This window comes from Neolamprologus multifasciatus, chromosome 3 (genome assembly GCF_963576455.1).
Source record: "Neolamprologus multifasciatus chromosome 3, fNeoMul1.2, whole genome shotgun sequence".
NCBI classification, from domain to species: Eukaryota; Metazoa; Chordata; class Actinopteri; order Cichliformes; family Cichlidae; genus Neolamprologus; species Neolamprologus multifasciatus.
Window position 1 is genome coordinate 22,550,333 of NC_140441.1, and position 17,374 is coordinate 22,567,706.

The window sequence follows — 17,374 nt, forward strand, 5'->3', positions numbered from 1 at the left end:
AAATGATAACTATTTCATTAACACTATTTTAAGTCACCGATTGCGTGAGCTTGACAGAGATTTAATTAAAGAGCAGAGATGGTAAATATTAAGCGCAAGTCTATTTCCACACACAACTACCTTCATCATGAATAAACGAAGAGTTTGAAAAGACCTCGAGAAGCTCTGCTAAACTCAAACTTTGTGTCTCAGTTTTTCTCAAACACTTTAATTTTCTTAAATCCACCAAAAAGATACTTTTTTGATGTTGCTGCTACTAAAACCCTCTAGTTTATAAGCAGAGAAGCTAAAAAAAAAAGGTTTACAAAAAGGGTGGTTTTCTGTACATGTTCTGAAGTTATTTTGACACCAAATGTTTGGTCTTGATCTACTTGCAGCGTTTAAACTTCTGCAATACTGTATCTATGCATCGGTTTTCTTATTGTCTTATACAATTAGGCCACAGTGGAAAATTGCCAGTGTATCAAAAGGCCAGGGCGAATCCATACATGTGAAACCAAAGTTAAGGTGTGAAACCATCAACATTCATGAACAGGGACATCAGCTTAAATCCAGAATTTGGTGCAATGTTCACAAAGAAGCTAAAAAAGCTTCCTGTTGCAGGTCAGTGGTGTAAAAAACCACTGTTAAAACATGTGGCTCACACTTATGTGAGATTTATGATGTTGCAGTTGTGTTCCTTATATCCTTGTTATGTTTTTAGACTGTAGTGCCACTGAACAGCTTCAGGTGTGTCACATGATCAAAGATGCTGCATAAAAGGTTTGTTTGTTGTTACCACATTTTTAGAAATGTTAAGCCTGAATAGTTTGTTTGGAAATAATGCTTACATAGGCTAAAAGAAAGGGGAAGAAAATACACCAGGGTAAGCTCAGCTTTAACCAAAAACGCAGTGTAAAACACTCCAGGAAGTTACTGATACAGTCAAGAAATCTTTCCCAGAAGCACAAAGACACAGTATATTATTTAATGACTCACTGGGCAGAGCCAGTGTCATAGTCCTGAGTCTGCCGACTCAGTGTTTTGTGCCTCTTTATGCTTTTGTTTATTCTGAGTATGTATTCTGTTATGATTTGCCATTTGTTAGGTTTCTGTTCTGTGCTTGCCCTGGTCCCACTTCTGTGTTCCATGGTGTTTCATTCCTCTCTGCGTCTCTCTGTCCCGCACCTCGTTTCGTGTGTTCTCAGGTTTGTTATTTAGTTTTCCCAGTTTAGGTTTCTTTAGTTACTTGTCATTCCTCACTGCCTGTTTGCCATTACACAACCTTGTAAATAAATGTCACTCGAATCATCAGTCATCGCCTGCATTTTGGGTCCTCCTTTCCTCCAACACCACACGGCTCGCCTCGGCAGCCGTGACAGCCAGGCCAGCTGATATGAAGAACTAAGCAAACAGGGTTTAGCTTAGCTTCACCTTTCTGTTTGAGTTTTGTCAGAAAGGTAGAAACTTATACTCCAGACCTGCATAGGAAATTGGTGCAATAGAGTGGGGTTTTTTTTAAGGTAATTTTAAATTATCTGAATTTGCTTCCATGTTGCAAATGTACTACTCACACGTACGTTTCATCATATTACAGATCAGCAAAGATTTACCAAACTTTGACCCACATTCGAGAGAGGTGAATGTTGCTTTAGAGATTGCCAAAACGAGAAAGCTTATCACAGATTATATGTTTTGAGGCATCTCTCTGCTGATAAAGAAGTTGAAGTTCAACTCATGTTTAATTGGGAAGTTTTATAGGCATGCGAAGTACTGCTTGACAAAAACAGAGTCAGTCTTGGATATAGCAGCGTCATCATTTCTCCCCGCATTTCCTGTCATGTTGTCACTGCTTTACAGGCCTGAAGCTGCTTTTACCCAAATTTCCCTTTGTGGGACAATTAAAGGATTATTCTATTCTATTCTATTCTATTCTATTCTATTCTATTCTATTCTATTCTATCCTTATGTGAGTAAAAGAAAACATAATTAAAATATAATGTGTTAAATTTGCTTAGTTGAGAGTGTCCAGCTGTAGATCAGAGGAATAGGAAAGGATTTGTGAATGTGTGTGCTTCAGTTTGGTTTAGCTATAGGCCTGAACGTGTCATAAAATTATGAGTAGACTTATAGGAGACCCTCCCCCACCTTGAGTTGGGAAAGTAAGAAAAAGAGAAGTTATAGCTGAGTGGAAATTCCCCAGGGAATACCTGGGGTGGGGCTCTCAGTGTTTGTATCCTGATGATTGTGGTCTGGAGGGGAGATGGACTTTTATGACTGACAGGGAATCACATACGCAGGGGTACCTAAACGTGCACACACATACACACACAGGTACGCGCACACACAGGCACTCACGTTCTTGCGCATACATACACAAACACAGAGTTTACAACACACCATGTGGGTTTTATGATGGGGTGGCTTCTATAAAACTGGTTGAAACAGACAAAGAAGTGAAGATCTGCAGAGGGACACCGGCCTTGCACGTCTTCCCTTCTGGAAGGTGCATGCGTAACTGAAGATGAATAAAGGTTTTGTGAAATGACTACTGAGTCCGGTGTAGTCTCGGGAGGCCTGAGGAATAAAAAAGAACTGGGGTGAAACTGCTTTATGTAACACTTACCAGTTCCGGTCCAGCACAAAGATTAGTAAAGTTCTGTATTAGAAATGTGCCTTAAACAAACTAAAGGAACATATATAAAAGCAAAATACATAATTAAACAGCATTTTACTATTGTACTTTATATAAATATAGCTCATCTTGAAGTGTTTTACAATCTGCAACTTAATTGACCAGAATGACACACTGGTTAACCAGACGTCCACCTGCCTGAAGGAAAGAAGAAACAAAGTCACCGTGTGGTAATTACTAGAAATATTAAAGTTTAATGAACGGTGTAGAAACTAGTTTAAACAACAGCTTTCAGAGAAAGCAACTCCTCCCGAACTGGAAGGGGTATAATTAAATATTAATGTTTTATTATGTCTCAGTTTTGATGTTGGGTACTAGCAGTGAAGGTTGAGGTCATATGATTAGTCAACCTGGGTACTTTGTAGGTAGTTTGAAGACAATCCATAAAAACATGAAGTTAATACAAAGTTTTCACATTTGCTGTGATTTTGACCCGATTTTCACCAGAATTAATTCAGCTCGAGCTGTTATTGGTCTTTTCTATCATCACACATAATTTGAAAATGATACTTTGAAAACTTTGGAGGCTAAACTGACCACAGGTGGGACAGTCACGGATGGAGGGGCAGGCGTCAGCTCCTTGAACCTGAGGGAGATCAGTAGTCTTGCAGTTGTTGAGAACTTCGTGGTTTGAGTGGTCTGAGCGTGGAGCACCATTCCATGACGTCAATCATTGGCAGCAGAATTCGTACAGTTTGTTGTTGTCTGCTATGCAGATTTCTCAACTCAGCAGATTTTTCACCTAAATGTGGTGTTATTTGCAAAGTTTTGCAAATAATTCTCGTATAATATTCTATAAATTGTGCACATTTTGTTCCCACTTTTTTAGAAACTTGATTGGGTATAATCAGTCTGATCTGCTTAAAAATAAAATTACAATCTTCTCTTCAAAGTAGGCCATCTCTTCAACTGACAGTACTGCCAGCCTGAGGACCACTGCACCACACTTTTCCATCATTTCACTTAAAGTGGGGCAGTTAAATTTCTACTGGTCTTGCAGGGAGCAAGTGGTTTAAAAACAGCAAACAACTCTTAAAAATATGAGGGTAGTGAAAATAAACCAAAACAATAAAGTAGCAGGCCTGGCAACAAAGAGCTTCATCTTACAAAGTCCCATCAAGCCAGGTGAGTACTTTTTTTAAGTTCAGCGTTATCATGCTCTGTAATTTAATGCTAGAAATGTAACTATTAGCCACATTTTGGAAAGTCAGAGAAAAAGGAAGGAACAAATGAAGAAAGAAAGAAACTTGATCAAGCAGACTGTGGCACCACCAGGTGCATGACCACATGACATCTCTGCTACTAGAGTGTCTTCTCACCGATGTTTTTCTGATATACCTAACACCAGCATAACAAGTGCACATAACTGCTTTAGTTGGCTTAACTGGTACACTAAGTGAAATTAGAACCGAGGGTATAACTTTATCTACTCATTTAATGCACCAAGATTAAGCAACCCATTGAACTTTCAGTTTCTCCAGGGTACTTACAACAAGTCACATGGCGCATTACGACAGGTTTGCATTACCTTTTAATATATTCAGAGTCTGTGTACAATTAATATGTAGAACAGCTCTGGATAAAAGCTTTAAGTTGCCTACCACAGGATATGAATATTTACTATAAATGAGACGCATATTACAGGGATCAGCTGATAAACACTCACTGGTCAGATGAATACTAGATACTAGTATGTTGTTGTCAACAGAAACTGAGTGAAGCCCAAAATGAAACTAAGCTAACCCAAGAATAAGTAGCTAAAACTTCAGGCTGCTCGAGAAAATGTTATTTTTAGTTGTAGTTAAAAAGGTTTAATGGTCAAAAATGTCTGCATGTTAGAGAAAAAAACCTTTTAGTAAAAGTAAACTGAAAAGTGAAATTATTTTTATTAACTCAGCAGGTTTACAATCAGTGAAAATGTGGTGTTTCAAGTCAATTTGAAACTGAAACTCTGAACACAACCTGCTCCTGACCAGGTTATGTGATAGCTATGAAATTAACTAGATTCTATAGAATAAAGCTCAAACATGAATGATGACTAAGAAAAAAAAAGAACAATAAAAACCAGCAAAAGTCATACAATAATAATAATAAAAAATAATAAAAGAAAAAAAATGGTTGGAATCTTCCAGAATGGTCCAGATGGAATCAGCTACAGACTATCGAGCGACTGTACAGATCAACTCTGTAAGGTTATCAGATACATCTTTAACATCAGTCTCGGTCTGGAGAGGGTCCCCATTCTGTGGAAGACCTCCTGCATGTTGCCTGTACCAAAGACAACATACCCCAAGGAGCCAAACCACTTCAGTTCATATATAATGATAATAATAATTTTAGTTTTCCATTAACCAAGTATTAAATAATCCATCATTTGTTCAGTGGGAAATTAGCTTTTTGCAAACAATAACTTTAATTTCACAACCACTAGATTCAGTGTAAAATTTCTACCTGTGTTCCCTTCAGTAACAATCAAGTAAAAATATGCCACTAGTGGAAATATTATTTTTGCCTCAAAGCTACTGTCTCAGTTTATAGTTTATAGTAGATATACCAAAATCCAAAGAATATGCACAGCCACATGAAAAAACTGATATTAAAAACAATACTGGGAAATATTACACAGCAAAAATTACCACAAGTGGAGACTTGTCAAATAAATAATCATTAAATGCTATGCTTATGCTTTCTCTCAACTTAATCTGACAACAAATACCGGTCTTGTTTTTTTTTTTTTTTTTTCTTCATCAATGCAGAATGACGGGCCCAACGACACATTTTGTACTTTGCAACATTTTTTATTTGGTTGTTGCTTCTTACAACTCTCAGTCTTAGCTTTTCAGCTGTCAGCCACTCACAAAACCCCACCTCAGGTCCCGGCACATCCTTTATATAGGAGACCTAATCAGCTCAGGTGTGTCTCTCCCTGCAGAAGAGGAGCAAGAAAAACAACGCTGTACCGCAGTGACAAACCATGAACACCACCCAACTGGCTCATTGTCTGCACTTGATTTAGCAGCTTCTATTTCTAGATCCACTTGTGGAATTTCGGTGTATTTTGTATGGTTTGTGCCATGTTGTTTGTCTTCTTCTCTGGGCTTGGCTGCACTTTTTGTCTGAGATTTATTTTCAGTGTGTCCTTTGTTATATTTGACATGTCTGGCAGAGCTGTCCTGTGAGGGTTTCCCTACACTTTCTATTCCCGTGTTCTTCATCTTTGTCCCAAAACATTCACCGTGAGAATTCTGCCTATTTTCTTCACAAGTTATTTGTTTATTAGTATTTGTTATAACTTTTCCTGACTTCTGTGAACCATGTCCTCCTTCTGTGACTCCCTGAATTTTTGGTCTGGCTTTTAGTTGAAAACTCTCTGCTTTAGTTTTATCATTAGTAGCATCATCCTGGTTTTCTTTGGGTGCTTCTATTATTTCTGCTCCTGCTGGTCTCAGATGGGGGTTCTCTCTGATCTGAATTTGTTTAGTATTTCCTTCATATTCTTTCTTTTCCTCCACATCAACATCTTTCTGTGTTGTAGCAGCACCACTTACCTCCCCTGCTGTGTTTTGTTCAAACTTACTGTGGTCACCTTTTTTGTCTCCTTTTCTTTCTCTCCTGTCCTCCTTCACATTTCTGATTTCTTTCTCTACACAAACATCATTATCACTTGAATGTGTAACACTAATCTCCTGCATGTTCAGTGTATCACTGTGTCTGCTTCTCTGTTTAAGACTCTGATCATCTTGTAGTATGTTTCCTTTTCTATCATCAGCTTTTTCTTTATCCTGAAATGTGTCACAGCACATCTCTGCTGTTGGTTTATCAGCACTAATCTTTCCTTTTGTGTCATGTTGAAAATCTGTATTTGTTTTCTCCTCAGCGTGAGAAGGACTACAGATTTGTTTATTCTCCTGATGTTCACATATGTTCTCTCCAACAGTGTCAGCTGGATGCTCTGCATGGCTTTTTTTCTCTGACTGTTTATCTTTAGCCTTTTCATCGTTATCTGCTTTATTATCCATTAATTTACTCATCTCATACTGTCTGCTTAGATCATCACAGACTGCTGATCGATCACTGATATCGAGTTTAAAATCAGGATTATTATCTGGTCTGTTCTTTTTAAAATCGTCTGCTTCTATATGTTTTTGATCCAGGTCATCACTTCCAGTGGTTCCTTTGTCCTCATTTGGTTCTTTGTCCAGAGGATCTACGTTACAGGGGGTGTCAGGTGATCCCCCTGCTTCTCTTAAGCGAGCAGTCTTTGGATTATCCGCGGTGTTTGTCTCCCCCCCATCTTCTCTCTTTCTCTTATTTTTCCCATCTTGACTCTGATCATATTCATTACTGATGGTGGGTGGTCCACTGGTGGACACATCTGTGGACTCTGGAGTACCAGTATCTGCAGCATGAAGCACAAAGTAGAAACAAAATCATTTAGGCACCAAACAGCTGAGGAAACGACAACAAAAATATTTTCTCTTACCTTTCTTTTTGCTATAAAACAGAAGATATGTAGTCTGGGACCTAATTGACAAATATGACATGTAACAAATATGTTACTTTCACAGTTTCGCAGTGATGTGTTTGGATAATATTTTATAACATATTTATTTTTTGCAGCAGTTTTTTCTGACATATTAATATCTGTCTGTGTATGTTTACATTTTACTAACAGTGTAAATATTGAAAGATACACATAAATGTTTTAATTGTTTTCATTGATTTTATTATTTTGCTTTTGCACAGGAGAGTTTTGGGGACAGAGTTGAATCAATCACAGAAAAAATCTGCAGTTGTGATTATAGCACAGTGTGATATGATACTTCAACATGTAGCACACTATAATTGAGAAAAGTGTATTTAACGCATGTTTAGTGCATACTCGTGTGAAAAGTTAAGAAATAATTGGAAAATAATGTACAGTTGAAATAACAAGCAGGAAAACTTACTTCTCAGTGTTATCCAGCTGGAATGGCTGAAAATCAAGCTGATGATGTAAAAAATAATAAAGTATGACATGAATGATCAGCTGGGCCACTGTAACACATGAGTAATGTAGGAACGTATTTTGGTATCAAAAATGTACAAGTGATGTATCTTACCTCTGTGACTCTGGTATCATCAAACTGATACCATCTGTCTCCATGTTCCTCCTGGATCTTGATTGTGGCGGAGTAATGTCCACCTCTCAGATCCCCAAAATGATCCAGAAACGCATATAGTTCATATTTCGGACTCTGATTACCAAAGGAAAAATGGCAAACATCAGAATGACTGAAGAAAATAAAATGGATTATAATTAAATGCTAAAATATTCTGTACATTTACCTCTAGTATCTGCAGGGTGTAGGGAACCTCCACAGAACAGGTGATTTTGAAGTATGACATGTAATTATAGTTGAACTCAAACCTCTTCAGCAGCAGACACAAAACATCTGGATGATCCTTAATTACATCTCTCTGAATGAAAAACATTTAATTTAGGACAGTTTTACTGATACAGCACCAAATCACAACAACAGTCACCTCAAGGAGCTTGTCTGCTTCCATTACAAGTCAATATGTTTTCATAATTTTATTTAAAGAATAATAAAAGAATCATAAACATTTTTTAACTCACCATAGTAGCATCAACTTTGTCATCACACTGCTCACAGTACATCTGATTTTCTCCACAGAAATCTGAAGGTTTAAAAAACTCTTCAATGCCCTTCACCTGAAAAATATTATTTAAAATCAGCTCTGACAAAGATGTGCTGACCAGTGAAGTGAAGCTAAGAATCTTTCGTCAAGGAGGAAGATTTTCAACATGGCCTACTAACTTTATTAATTCAGACTCAAAGGTTAAGATGTATTGTTTAAGAGAAAAGTGAAAAGAAAAGCCATAAAGTAAAATTACCACTGGAGGGTTTTTTTTGTAGTTTCAGCTCTGTACACCACCACAGTGGAGTGTAAATCAGTCAATATGTGACTAAAGTGCAGACTTTTAGGTTTAATTATTTTCTTTTTTTTTAAATTTGTATGACCTGTATCAGAATTACAGCTTTTACAGGTTTTTTTCAGAGATCATTGCTGTACATTTTCCTGCTAAATAATCAGATACTTTAGACAAACCAGAAAACTCAAAAGAGTGGACATACATGATTATATACCTATATCCTTCATTGTGATTCCTTTCCACTCATTAACATCAAACAACAGTAGGAGACTAAGTTGGAAGTACAGCTTCAGACTTCTGGTAGGACAAAGCGCTGCACAGAATCCACTTAAGCAAAGCTAAATGTTAAACTTTATGCTGTGGATTTAATAAAACAGTCATTTACTGGGGGAAATATAAAAAATATTATATATATTTTACTGGCAAAAGCATGTAAGTTCAAAATGTTTCTTCACAGCTGTCATGTCCTAGCAGACAGAAACATGCTGAGAAGTTTGCAACTTGTCAGATCCTTACCACACTGTAGTCTTTACTGCAACAATCCACCAGTGAAAGAGGAAGATGCCAAAATGGTGCATCTCTGTCAGTCTGTATATGACCTTTAGAGCAGGTGGTCTTGTTTACTAACTGACCGTGGAAGATCTGAAAATACAGATGCACAAAAACCTGTTCATTTTCTTTCAGTTATAATTAGAAAGCATTTGTTCACAACAAAAGCAGTCCAAAGCATTTTATACTCTAAGGCAAAGACTCCACAATTAAAAAGGAATATTTTGATCCAGTGTAAAGATATCCTTTAGCATCGATGAAGACCTTACCTTTGATGCATCAGGACTGGTCTTTCTTAAAATCCTCTCAAAGTACTCTGCAGCATCACGCTGTTCATACACTGTGACAAATGCATTTTTGTAAAAGTCATTTTGTAATTTTGCCCTACAATTTTCCATTGTTATAATGATGAAATAATTAGATCAATGATAGTAATATCTTTAAAGTTATACAGTGCTCAGGAGTTTACAGTGTTAAAAAGGTTTTGTTGTTCTGTACCGTTGTCGATGCCCAGCTTGTTTGTTATTTTGTATGTGTATGCTGTATGGTTCTGCAAGTCATCAAATAAGGCTTTCAAATCATGATCAAGGAATTCAGAGTCGGGATTATCTCCAGAGTACCTACACAGGAAGTAAACATGAGTGATTAAAAATGCACCGTAAACTTCATATATGATAAATACAGAATCACACTTAAAGCTGGACAACAAACTTTTTCACAGCCTCTCTGAAGTCTTCGGTCATGAACAGCACCTGCAGCACACTATTCAAGTAACATGTGGATCCTTCTTTTATCAGCCCATGGTACCTGTTAGCTGATGGGAAGAGAGAATGCATACAAAGAAGATATATATTTAAAACATGAGCCTGGATCATAAAATACCCAAAGAGAAATAAACCAAAACAGTCAAACCCATTTATATTTTATTTATTTATTGATAATTTATTCTATAATGATTAGATTTTAATTTCTACATATAGGAGTTTAACTGGGTATTTTTTATTTCGTTTTTCTTTTGTCGATATTACGCTAAAATATCTAATTTGCCACTGCTAGTCAAATCTAGTTGTTTGATGTGATCGGCTGATTGGGAAAGCACGTGCCAATTTATATTGTGTTCCAAAATTTACAGTGCGTGGAAAAAAGAGAGCCAATAAAGAACTGCCTGTAAACCTCCAAAATAAATTACGTTGACTCATAGATCAGGGCCATGTAAGGCTGGAGCATTGCCAGGAGTATAGTGGCCTCAGTAACTGGTCAACTAGAACAAGCAAAACTCTCTTTAGAGTCCAGTGTCTGTCCAAACTAAGTAATCAACCTAGTGCAATAAATTGGTTAGAAAAAAGAATCTGAACATAACTTCAGAAATCCTGAGAGAGATCTATAATTCAGCAGTGTTCTATCTATTAAACATTTATGATGATAAGGGTGTTGATGAAGGCTAAATGGAAAAAAGCCAGCTCCAAGTACACGAGTAGGCTACTAAAAAAGACAAAAAGGAAATCGAAATTCCTGGACGCTGGATAAATATACAACTTACACAATACGCTTGAGGAGGAAAACAAAAAACAATCAAAAAATGCTCTAAATATTTACTAAAATCTTTGAAATATTTGTTGTAAACAATACCTGTGTCCTTTCCGTTCATTTTCACTTCACTCCACTTGCTGTTCTGCTGAAGAAACTGCTCCTTAAAAGGAATAAACGGCAATTAACGGGAACTAAACAACAGCACATACAATCTTTCCTTCGGTTTATTTCAAGGCATTCCTCTGGATCCTTCGGGAACTACTTTATTCTCGAGGCAAACAAACAAACTGCGACCTACAGATCCAGTGAATTTAAAAGCACCGGAATACTTTCTCTTTCTCTTCTCGTCGAGTTGCTGCAATGTTGCATTCATGCTGTGTTGGAAATCTCGAAATTATCAAAAGACAGCTAGATGACTGACAATGATTTACAGTTGTTTCCTTTTCAGAACCAGATTATTAAAAATGTGAATGAAGAACACCTAATATGTTCTGACTCACAAACACAACACACAGGAGCTATTAACATGGACTTCAGTTTCGGAATCTATTTTTAGTTCAGGACTTGAAATTGGTGTAAGATCAATTTTACGTAAGACGATGAACGAAGCATATGAAGTAATTGACAGGGCGAAAAGGAGATCTGGATTTCATTTTTACAAAGCTTATAATATTTTATTTAATGTACCTCCACAAGAAAAGATGTATTGTGAAATGTATTCATTGACGTCATCTGCGTCACTTTGAAATTCAACAACTGTTTTAATCTATGAAATAATTTTTAATCACAGATTTTCAGAGACAAATCACTCACTATGCTTCTTGCTCATGATTCAGAGAACCTCCTGCTGGATATACACTAGAGAAAACGAGAGAAAACGTGCCCTGCATTTATTAACGTATTATTACGGCTTCTGTTTTCTAAGGACCTCTAAATATGCACGCTTAATCAAAGATGACACAGTTGAAATAATACAGTTTTATTTTATTCATCAGTGAAAAATGAGTGTATCAGAAGTGATTTAAAACAAGGCTAAAATATATGTAAACAGTTGTGAGAGCTTTCACGTAGCGTCAACGGCATTGGCAGCTGTAGGTGGAGCCTGTCTCGCTCAGGCTCTCAGTCCTCCGGGAAGTCTCAGCACTACTTGGATAACAGACATATGCTGGATTCCATATTCAGACAGCGGCTTCTTATCTTCATCCAGATTCTTGTCTGTGAATATCAGCCGCAGATTCCCATCTAACACAGAGAGTGAGTAAGAGAGAAAGAGAGAGAGAGAGAATAAGAGAGTTTCTACGGTTCACTTTACTAAACTAAATAATTAAATAAATCTATAGCAAAATACAAAATAAATAAACAAAGCTTCATAATGTAGCTTACTTTTCTTTGGATCATCCGTTAGCCAGTGCTTACTTTAAATATATTATACTCTTCCGCGAGCAAGAAATCTAAGTCTTGATCCGCCACAACAAATTAAATATATTTTCAAAGGAAATTTTGGAACAACCTGAACAACATGAAAACAAGAAAATTACCCTAAGCTCGTTCGTCGTGTGGACAATATATAATGTAGGCTAATACAACGTAAATTAAGAGTGTTTCACTTCTCTGTGTATTTACCTGCAGTTTCTGGAAACTTCTGTCTTATTTTTTCCCTCAGCTGCTCCACTGTCATGCTCTTGAACTGCTCCTCGGTGTTGCTCAGGTCGACGGTCACCTTCCCACCCCTTACTCCAGAAACGACGACCTGGTACAGCTTCCCCATTCTGTGCGCTCCCTCCGCTTCTGCTGCGGACACTAATAAGGTACTTCTGGGTCTGACGTCACAGAGCTGAGTATACTTTCACTTTCATCTAAATGATTGTTTTTACCACTCAGTCTTCTTTTTCTTTTTTAGTTTTACACAGCTCTATAAAAATGGGTTTGATATATTAGATTTCCTCTACAAAATGCAAATTCTGTTTTTTTTTGTAAAAACAAACCAATGAAAAACAAATACATGTTAACAATCTTCTAACGGTGTTTATGAGAAGCAGTTTACCATTGTCTACATTATAGTGCCTGTGCTGTGCATCACTCGCCATTTACACACTCAATTGTTCAGTGTGTAAATGCATTCCCTTATTGGACACTCAATCATAGCTGGAAATCACCTGATATACCAGTTCATTATGAATGGGCGTGTTTGTTTACCAGCTGTTCCCTTCTACTGCGCATTTTATTAAAAGTCAGTGCTGCAAAAAACTCTCTATAAACGCCACTGTACAATAACGTATTTGTTTATTTTTATCACTATTATTTATTAGCATTAAATAATTCTTTAAAACATTAAAAAAGCTTTAATTAACTGCTGTCCTCATCATCAGCGCAAAAGAGTAAATAAAGTGAAATAAAGATACAAGAACACAGACCTGTTACAGAGCGCTGTTTCACGTGACTTCTGGTAACTGCAGGAGGAAGTGAAAGTTTAAAATTATGGTGCTGTCAGTGGTGATAACACTCGGTGTTCACTTCACTTACTGCAGACACAGATTGTTTATCCACGGAGAGGACGGAAAGTTTCTGAGCTAAAATGACCGAAGAGAAAAGATACGACCCCAGAGACACGACCCAGAAATTCGTCAACAGGCCCGATGATCTGGATCCGCTACATATATAAGAAAACTGTTTAGTAATCATCACTGAAGCCCCTTAATTCTGCTCTTTTTAATAACTGTGCATAATTTGATTTGGAATTATTATAACAAATGCACTGGTTATCCCAATTAAACCAAATGAAGTAGTATTTCATACACAAATTTTACTTTTGTGCTAAATTTCCGGGGTCGAAGTCTTTGCGCAAAGTAGGTTCTCTTTAATACCGGGCAGGCTTTTCCACACTGTTGAGTTCACTGTCTGCGCTTATTGTTGTTCATCTCAGCTCCAGTGGAAGGAGACCAGGATCAGCAGAGATGTCCTGCGGCCATGCCGTCACTCCGGAGTCGCTTAATGGGTGGTGTCGCAGCCTGTTGGATCAGGTACTTTCCAGGTTCGGAATAAAGTCATTGTTTTCATATAGTTTTACTTTTAGATTTCTACAAAAAAAAAAAAAAAAAATAATTAATTTGGTTTTAAAGAAAACTACACTACAAAACAAAATGCCGCACTTTAAACAAATGGTGCAAATATTTTCAGTTCAGTTCAGTTTCAATTAATTCTTTAAATGTATAATTAACAGATGATCGTAAGGCTTTTAAAACAAGGGTATATTTGTAGGCTCAAATATTAGCTGGCATACCTTTTTAAAAAAAATTGAGGAGTGAATTATTAAGTAAAGAAAAAGCTCTTACTGCATACCATGTAATCAACAAAAAAAAAGAGGGAGATGTTCACACACACACACACACACACACACACACACACACACACACACACACACACACACACACATAAGCTTGAATTCTCCTCTTCACAGTTGAAACTGAGACTTGCTTACTGCAACCACTGTGCTTGAAGCTGTTGTCCTGTGAGCCGCCTCACGCAAGCTGTTAACTCTCAGAAACTTCCTCTGATTCAATTGTGACTTAGGGTCTGCCAGACCTCTTCCTGTCAGAGTTTGCCCCAGTTTCTGAGTGCCTTTTGATGGTGAAGGAAACTGGACTCACTAACACCAGACTTTCTTTGCAATTTCTCTGTAGGAAAGACCTACATTTTTAAGTGTTATGATGGCCTGACTCTCTTCCATTGTCAATTGCCTTTTTCTATACACGTTTGTATCAACACTCTACTTTCTGTAGTACAATATTCTTCAACTGATGTGTGTGGTACCACAGTGTGTTTTAACACTGCTTTTAAGCAGACAGAGGGTGTTATATGTAATCGAGAAAAGTTGGAACACCTAGAAATTAGTAGAAGCAGCTTTCAGGGTTTGATCAACCTCTATTGCTGCAGAACAACTTTAAATTGCTAACCTATTTTCTGTTTCCTCAAAAGGGATTTTTTCGTATACTAATAAGTCTGAATTACAAAATATACATTGCTTTTCAGTTTTGCATAACCATATCTCTCTCCCTCTCTTATTTTACATCTGGCAGTTCACCACTTACCTTTGTGCCATTTTAAGCTATTCACTGGACTTGAACAACTTGAACTGCAATAAATGACTGGAAAAATTGGGGTGTTCTAAAATCCTTTGAGCAGTAGTGTGTAATATATCTTATTTGAAAGTATAACTAACCACATCTGGTTCTCTATTCATATTTACAATAATAATCGTCAGCTTATTTCATGATAACCTTACTTTTATGCAACCTTAGCTTTTATGACAACTCTGTACTATCAGATAAGCTAACATTAGCTACTAACCTACTGTTAGCTGGTCTGTTAGTGGTATAAGTTGATAGTATGTGGCATAAGTTAATAACTACAATAGACATGGTCCTAAATATAACTTCAGGAATAAAAAAAATATTTTTGCTTACCTTGCAGTCCTACAGCAGTAGCTATAATGTGGGTTTGATTCCATATGTATTGTTTTAATCCATTGGGTTATCCAAGCATCGACCTACTAGGCAAGCCAAACGGGAGGCAAATGGTGGCTAAAGTTAGCAGTTGTCGTCCCACTTCCTTCTTTGTCTTTATCCACAGATAAAATGGAAAGTGCAGACTCCCAGGAGGTAGCAGTCTACCTGACCTGGCAGCCTGGTCTTTGCAGGATGTTTCTTTTTATTATTTCAAGGTTGTTTCCAGGTAAAAATCACACACATTTGAATTTCGCTTTAATAGGTTGTTCATGATAGTTATTAATAGTTAATAAATAGAAACAGACAGTCTTACATTTTGGAACTATGTTTCCTGCTTATTACACAAAAACTACCACAAGTAATCGGGTGGTAATAACTTAGAAATTACCACATTATTACGTTCTTGTTTCTTCCTTGTAACCCTACTATTAAGATAGCTGCATTTCAAGTAACTTAAAGAAGTCCAGACGCTTTTCTTTGCAAGCTCCTTTGACTACGATGACCTGGATGACTGAGAACCTTCACAGACATAGCTGCATTTCCACATTATTACCTGCAGTTTTGGGGCCCTTATTATCCAGTTACATAGATTTCAGCTTAACATTACTCAGCTGTAACCACGGTTGCTACCATGATATTACTTGGCTATTACGTGATTATTACTTTGATAATTGTATAGAATTAACTTGGAAATTATCACGTTCTTGTTTCCCTCTTGTAACCCTATTATTACCCCTTTATTATTAACCTGTAATAGAAAATGCTTAATTTTGCATTATTGTAAAACAGAACTATATACCATTAAAAAATTGTGACTGGTTTACTTTTAGAATGTGAAGTCTTTTATTAGTATGTGTGCTCACATATTACACATTACAGGATGAATATTTTTTTTTCCACATTTTAACAACCCAATACTCAGTTATTTTTTTATGCATCTGTTATTACAGATCCCGATTCAATGTGATGGTAAGAAATGCCAGTGAAAATTCCAGGGTTTTCTCTCTGTGGATGGTCTTAGTCATCCAGGTCTTCTTTCCAAGCTTCTTAGATTTCCAGGTTTATTGCTTTAATTGTTTTTGTAGATATTCATATGTAAACATCACAGCAGATTTCAACGTGTAGAAAATAAGGCCTGAATGTCGCTCAACAGACCATCTTTCAAAAAAATACATCTTGAAAAGTACTTGATATGTGAAGCTAAAATTTCACAGAACTCATTATAAATGTCCAATTTTTATTCTCTAAAATATTTATGAAAATCAGAGATGGTCAAGCAGAAAATGTTCTTAAAATTTGATGATATTACATAAAATATCACACTTGGTATGCCACACAAATGGCACTTAAGTTATGTAAGTTAATTGAAATGCTTCATTGACATAACTCACCCCTTTTGTGAGAATGCAATGGTACATTTATGAAGTACAGGAGAAAAAGGCTGAAATATAGTCAAACTTTTATTTCTTAAACTACATACTACAGACAAAGTCAAAGTAAAATTTATTTATATAGCACATTTAAAAAAACAGCTGTTGACCAAGGTGCTGTACATTTAAGGTAATTAATAGACATAAAAACATAGGAAGACATTATAAAAATGAAGAGAAAGTAGTATAAAATGAGATGAATAAGACAAATAAAAGTAGTATAAAACTCATTCTGATTTCGAAGCCAAGGAATAAAAGTGGGTTTTCAGACAGGTTTTGAAAGTGTCTAATGTTGGGGAGGTCCTGGTGGAAAGGGGCAGTTTCTTCTGCAATTCAGGAGCAGTCACGGCAAAGGGCTGGTCTCCTCTGTACCTTAATCTGGACCTCGGGACAGAAGCATTTGATCCACAGACCTCAGTGATCTTGCAGGTGTGCACCAGTTTAAAAGACCAGAGAGGTATGAGGGTGCTAACCCGTGCAAAGCCTTAAAAACAAATACAATTTTAAAATAAATTTGAAAGCTAACTGGCATCCAGTGTAAGGATGCTAGTATAGGGGCATATGTGGTCTGTGCTGCACCATTTTGGACCAGCTGCAGTCGACTAACTAATGACAGACTGACACCAGTGTAAAGACCATTACAAAAGTCTAGGCGAGATGAAATGAAGACATAGATTGTTCTCTGAGAGTCTTTGAAACAAAGGTAGGGTCTCACTTTTGCAAGTAGCCGAAGATGAAAGAAACTGGT

At 36.7% G+C, this 17,374-nt stretch overlaps 2 protein-coding genes and 1 long non-coding RNA gene across 4 annotated transcripts; 1 reads left to right on the forward strand and 2 right to left on the reverse strand.

Annotated features, from left to right (window-relative positions):
• Nucleotides 1-3,457: 3,457 nt before the first annotated feature.
• LOC146522029 (uncharacterized) lies at nt 3,458-11,272 on the reverse strand. 2 transcript variants are annotated; one of them, XM_085149621.1, is made up of 11 exons: nt 10,791-11,272; nt 9,873-9,975; nt 9,660-9,781; nt 9,431-9,501; nt 9,129-9,254; nt 8,295-8,390; nt 8,003-8,134; nt 7,777-7,911; nt 7,624-7,661; nt 7,158-7,198; nt 3,458-7,073 (listed from the first exon to the last, which is right to left on the reverse strand). In XM_085149621.1, exons 1-11 carry the CDS (start codon nt 10,807-10,809, stop codon nt 5,563-5,565), a joined length of 2,394 nt encoding a protein of 797 aa, XP_085005747.1. In that variant the 5' UTR covers nt 10,810-11,272; the 3' UTR covers nt 3,458-5,562. The 2 variants fall into 2 exon arrangements, with proteins under 2 accessions (XP_085005747.1, XP_085005737.1); XM_085149611.1 differs by lacking the exon at nt 10,791-11,272 and having other exon boundaries at nt 9,873-10,774.
• A 382-nt stretch (nt 11,273-11,654) lies between these two features.
• On the reverse strand, nt 11,655-13,158 carry LOC146522030 (uncharacterized). The gene is made up of 2 exons (XM_085150233.1): nt 12,315-13,158; nt 11,655-11,933 (listed from the first exon to the last, which is right to left on the reverse strand). The coding sequence occupies exons 1-2, from the start codon at nt 12,457-12,459 to the stop codon at nt 11,803-11,805; spliced, it is 276 nt and encodes a 91-aa protein (XP_085006359.1). The 5' UTR covers nt 12,460-13,158; the 3' UTR covers nt 11,655-11,802.
• LOC146522031 (uncharacterized) lies at nt 11,849-15,747 on the forward strand. The gene is made up of 3 exons (XR_014872242.1): nt 11,849-11,945; nt 12,355-12,499; nt 13,615-15,747. It is a non-coding gene; the product is annotated as an uncharacterized LOC146522031 (long non-coding RNA).
• The last annotated feature ends 1,627 nt before the right edge of the window (nt 15,748-17,374 follow it).

What these genes read in the sequence shown, in the direction of transcription:
- LOC146522030 (XM_085150233.1), bottom strand. Translation starts at nt 12,459, where the DNA reads ATGGGGAAGCTGTACCAGGTCGTCGTTTCTGGAGTAAGGGGTGGGAAG. An exon ending in GAAGTTTCCAGAAACTGCAG is followed by an intron (nt 11,934 to 12,314) that starts GTAAATACACAG and finishes TCTCTGTGTTAG; the next exon opens with ATGGGAATCTGCGGCTGATA.
- LOC146522029 (XM_085149611.1), bottom strand. Translation starts at nt 10,036, where the DNA reads ATGATCCAGGCTCATGTTTTAAATATATATCTTCTTTGTATGCATTCT. An exon ending in ACAAAGTTGATGCTACTATG is followed by an intron (nt 8,135 to 8,294) that starts GTGAGTTAAAAA and finishes TTTTTCATTCAG; the next exon opens with AGAGATGTAATTAAGGATCA. An exon ending in ATGATACCAGAGTCACAGAG is followed by an intron (nt 7,662 to 7,776) that starts GTAAGATACATC and finishes TTACATCATCAG; the next exon opens with CTTGATTTTCAGCCATTCCA.